Source organism: Phalangium opilio, unplaced genomic scaffold (assembly GCF_054372755.1).
Source record: "Phalangium opilio isolate 3A_F unplaced genomic scaffold, DU_Popi_V2 ptg000032l_1, whole genome shotgun sequence".
Taxonomy (NCBI): Eukaryota; Metazoa; Arthropoda; class Arachnida; order Opiliones; family Phalangiidae; genus Phalangium; species Phalangium opilio.
In genome coordinates, this window is record NW_028324159.1 from 7,573,221 (window position 1) to 7,574,879 (window position 1,659).

General features: G+C 38.9%; 1 protein-coding gene across 1 annotated transcript; it reads left to right on the top strand.

Moving 5' to 3' along the window:
- The first annotated feature begins 832 nt into the window (after positions 1–832).
- On the top strand, positions 833–1,342 carry LOC149685811 (uncharacterized). Its single transcript, XM_089871060.1, has 2 exons — positions 833–887; positions 987–1,342. Exons 1-2 carry the CDS (start codon positions 833–835, stop codon positions 1,340–1,342), a joined length of 411 nt encoding a protein of 136 aa, XP_089727186.1.
- The last annotated feature ends 317 nt before the right edge of the window (positions 1,343–1,659 follow it).

Below are 1,659 nucleotides of genomic sequence, written 5' to 3' on the forward strand. Positions count from 1 at the left end.
TACATCAAAATCATCCCGGTATAGTAAACATGAAGGATATCGCTCGCAACTTTGTTTACTTGAAGGGGATAGACAAGGACTTGGAATCAAAGGTCAAGTCTCGTTCAGAATGTCAGATACTTAGTAAAAACCCGATAAAAGGAACCTTACACCCCTGGATTCATGCGGACAGACCGCTACAGAGGGTACATATGGATTATGCGGGCCCATTCAAAAACCACATGTTCTTCGTTGCAGTGGTTGCATACTCCAAATGGCCCGAAGTATACATCTCAAAAACATCAACAACAGAACAAACTTTAGAATCTCTTACTAACATGTTCTCACGTTTTGGACTGGCAGAATGTTTAGTAAGTGACAATGGAACGTGTTTCACCAGTTCTGAATTCGCAAACTTCACCGCTAATAACGGAATTCAACACGTTTTTTCGGCTCCATTTCATCCCGCAACAAACGGAGAAGCGGAAAGATTTGTACAAACCCTTAAACGTAAACTGAAACACTCGTCTACAGCTACATCCATCCAACAACAACTAGATGAATTCCTTTTGACTTATCGTAACACTCCACATGCTACAACGGGAGAAACCCCGGCGAATATGTTCTTAAAAAGCACTCCTAGAACTAGACTAACTCTAATTAAACCAGACATTAATGCTACGGTCAGGAAAAATCAAACTTCTCAAGTCTTAAGAAGAAGTACCGTAAACAACAAAAGTTTTGACATAGGTGACAGAGTATACGCTAGAGACTATCGCACAGCTAAGCCTAGTTGGACACCTAGGAACACCATGTAGGTTATTCAATATTAGAAGAAATACCAGACTTGAAAATGGTATCAGGATTTCCGTTAGACTATATGCATTTGGTTTGCCTTGGGGTTATGCGTAAGTTTCTAACCTTATGGATTAAAGGCAAAAGTACCATCTTTAAATTGAGGCCTGTATCTATACGGCATCTGTCACTTTCTGGAATAACTTGTTCAGAGTTCGTTAGAAAGCCTAGGTCTTTAACGGAGATTAATTATTGGAAAGCCACCGAATTCAGACAGTTCTTGCTGTACTCAGGACCTTTAGTTCTAGCAGATATACTTCCGAAAAAATACTATGAGCACTATATTTGTCTCCATGTTGCAATTCGTTTTTTAGCATCTGCAACGTTATCAGTTGATATGATAAACTTCGCTAGAAAACTGTTGGATTACTTTGTCAAAAACTTTGGAGTCATCTATGGGAGACATTTAGTTTCCTACAACGTTCATTGCCTTACTCACATAACAAATGATGTTGAAACTTACGGCTCACTAGACACGTTTAGCGCCTTCGTATTTGAGAACTATTGACAAACGATTAAAGAGAAAATGAGCAATTCAGGTCGACCTTTAAAACAAATAATTAACCGAATACACGAAGAAAGAAACATAGAGAAGCATAACGTCCCTTTGTCGTGATAGTGTGTCGTATCCTTTGTCTGACTTTTTAAATTACTCGATGATGGTAGGCAGACTTCCGGCTGCTTGGAAAAGGGTTAATGTTGTCCCTCTATATAAGGGTTCTTCCTTAGACAGATCTGATATGGCGTCCTACCGTCCCATATCCTTGTCCTCTGTCTTCTGTAAAATTATGGAATCAATTGTATCTGATTTCATTAATTCTAAAT

What these genes read in the sequence shown, in the direction of transcription:
- LOC149685811 (XM_089871060.1), top strand. Translation starts at nt 833, where the DNA reads ATGGTATCAGGATTTCCGTTAGACTATATGCATTTGGTTTGCCTTGGG. An exon ending in GGTTTGCCTTGGGGTTATGC is followed by an intron (nt 888 to 986) that starts GTAAGTTTCTAA and finishes TAACTTGTTCAG; the next exon opens with AGTTCGTTAGAAAGCCTAGG.